Genomic DNA, 2,865 nt, shown 5'->3' on the forward strand with positions numbered 1-2,865 from the left:
AAGGCATTAGTCTTCCTCTCCAGCTGTTGGTACCAGGCTGTAACAGGTACCAAAAGCTTTCTCTTAAAACACAGTAAAAAAATCCCAGCCTTTCTTTACACTCAGTGGAATTTGAATTCGGACCTAGTAGAGTTGTATGCTCTAAATACAGGGCTTTTATTTTCCAAAGCTCACATTTAATACTCATTGTTGTGGAAGGAAGTCACGTTCCCTTTCAGTTTCTTGTTCTCCCTCCTATTGAGTCATGATGCCACTCAGCAAGGGTAAGTGAATGAAAAAAAGATAGGCTTTAGCTCTCTTCCAAAGTGCTCAGGATTTCTGTGGATTAAAAAAGAGCAAGAGTCTCCTGTTTTACAACTTAATCTCCAGAGAATCCATCTGAGAACACTTTGGGGCAAAGACTTCAAAACCAAGAGCACATGTCTGTAAGCAGTCACTTCTGGATCTGCATCATCTGCTTGCGTACAAAGCGGCCCCACACTTCCTGGTGTGGGCTACGGGGGCTCACAGAGCAATGGCCATACGGCTCCAAGACCAACCTATTATTCCCCATCCAGCAGGGAGAAACTGCCACTGGGGCTCTGCCACTGGAGTTCACCAAAATCTGAAATGAACTGCGGTACTCCTTTCTGAGTGACTGCTGCTTTTACTCCATGGGGGAGTGGGTGAGGGCTTTTGTGGATAAGACATGTGCCAAAGCCACAGGAATCAGCACAAAGCAGAGACAGGCCATGGTCTCTGCTCTCCAGTCCTCTGCCAATCAGTTTAAGTGGACCAATTTTTTTTTTCTTTTTAACTCTTTTCCTCTAATTTTTTAAGATATTTTTTTGTGTTAAGTGTTGCAAAATAAAGTTTATTATTTCTTAAGGAACAAATTTCCACATACACACCTTCATTTCTCTCCCTCCTTCTCTTCCAATGACAGACCAAAAATGCCAATGGGAAGTCTACACAGTTCCAGTACTAGGTAGATTTTTATTTTAAAGAAGGTACAAGTTCAGTTATTCTTTTCTTCTCAGTTTTGGGGACAGAGATTTTTCCCTTCAGGCAAGCTAAATAAATAGGAAGGACATCAACTTCAGTATGCTGTTTGTCTCACGATTCACTACAACATTTCCCTAGTACCAGGCATGGCTGCCTCTCGAATAAGCAGAGTTAAAACTTTCCTGTAGGTGTCCAAGACCTCTTGGGCAGAGGGCCTTTCAGCCGGGTCCGTTTTCTTACACGCTGCATGGATGTCAAACAAATGCAGTCTCACAACGTCACTTCCTTCAACGTGGCCCAAGAAAAAGTTGGAGACATCTGGGATTTTCCAGATGTCTGTTTTCTCATCATAGGGAGGCATGAGGTCATCCTCAAAGGGCACCTCATCTCCATAGGGCCAACGCTGCTCAGGAGCGACAAACTCGCCCCGGAGCTCCCGATGCCCACACTTCACCAGCCTGCCAGTGCTCCTGTTCACAAGAGGCAAAGCATCCAAATCGTTCACCAGGACGTGAAAGTCACTTGTTAGGAGATACTGAGAGAGGACCTTGTCCAGGTCATTCGAGTCGCACATCACTAAGGTGCCCAGAGGGCTGTTGTGTAGGTACCGAATGACACTCACATAGTCTATAGCAAGCATCAACCTGCGATGCCAAGTGTTCAGGCCCTTGTACTTGGGCATGTGGAGAGTTTCATTCAGATTCCTCAGGGAGCCTAGAGGATGGTACTCGGTGAGGATTGTGAACTGCTGCTCACAGTAGCCAACCAGACGGACAACATGCTTGCTTTGAAGGGCTTTCAGCATCTTCAGTCCGTGGAGAAAGTCCTCCTTCAGGTCTGAGTTGGTAAGCTGTGAAAGGACCACTTTGTTTTCCTTCCACTCGGAAAGGAAGGCCTGAGAACAGACAAGAGACACGTAAGACACGTGGAGAGCCTTCTTCCACCACCTACTACCAGCTGCCGCTGACCTCTGAATGACTGCTTAGTCACAACTGTCAATTATGGTCACCAGGCACAGTCAAGCCTTTAGGCAGGGCCATCGACCTGTGACAGCAATCCCATACCAATCTAGTAATTGCATTACGATTTCCTAAACTTTCTTTGGAATGGGCAACAAAGATGAATTAAAATTCTCGCCTATCACCCAACCAGTTGGGCGTACTCTGCCACAATCATACCACGCTCCACAAGCACTTCACTGACCTCTGTGATTTTGCTTGTGTAGCCGGGTGTCATTCCGTGTCAGGGCCGTGGCCCCGGGCTCCAGTCGCGCTCTCTTACCTGTTCTGTGCACCTTATCTGCAGCCATGCCCCTGGATGTCTACACTAATTAGCTGCTCTGAGGATAATTATAACAGCAGTATGGGCATCAATTAGCCAGCAAACAGTGAAAGCACTTCAGCCACAGGAAAGAACCCCATGTGTTGCCTGGTCTAGCCAAGAGGTGGCATCCCTGCCCATGACAGGGAGGTTGGATTAAATGATCTCTAGGGTCCCTTCCAACCTAGGCCATTCTATGATTCTATGTAAGAAAGGAAAACCAAACTCACCTTTTTCACAGCGCCCTCACCAACACACTTGAGCTTCCTGACTTCCCTACTGAGGGCTTCACAGGACAGCCACGGGGAGCAATTCTTCGCCGCCCCCAATTTGAAGTACCCGTAAGGGCAGAGGCCAGAGTCTGCTTCGGCGCGTCCCGAAGAGATTTGGAACTTGTTGAAGTACAGGTAGAGAAGGGCGTTGAGGAGCAGGACGGCCGCGAGCAGTAACGCCAATGATACAGATGGCGCCTCCCTGGGAGGAAACTCCCTCCTCACGAACTGTGGCTTCTTCTCCATGGCCGTGCCCTCTGCATTCTCCGTGAGAGACGGAGGCCAAGCA

General features: G+C 47.9%; 1 protein-coding gene across 1 annotated transcript; it reads right to left on the reverse strand.

Moving 5' to 3' along the window:
* Window positions 1–1,105: 1,105 nt before the first annotated feature.
* Window positions 1,106–2,822, reverse strand: POMK (protein-O-mannose kinase). The gene is made up of 2 exons (XM_009872264.1): window positions 2,535–2,822; window positions 1,106–1,879 (listed from the first exon to the last, which is right to left on the reverse strand). Exons 1-2 carry the CDS (start codon window positions 2,820–2,822, stop codon window positions 1,106–1,108), a joined length of 1,062 nt encoding a protein of 353 aa, XP_009870566.1.
* Window positions 2,823–2,865: the final 43 nt, after the last annotated feature.

The sequence above is a fragment of the Apaloderma vittatum genome, unplaced genomic scaffold (genome assembly GCF_000703405.1).
Source record: "Apaloderma vittatum isolate BGI_N311 unplaced genomic scaffold, ASM70340v1 scaffold38140, whole genome shotgun sequence".
NCBI lineage: Eukaryota > Metazoa > Chordata > Aves > Trogoniformes > Trogonidae > Apaloderma > Apaloderma vittatum.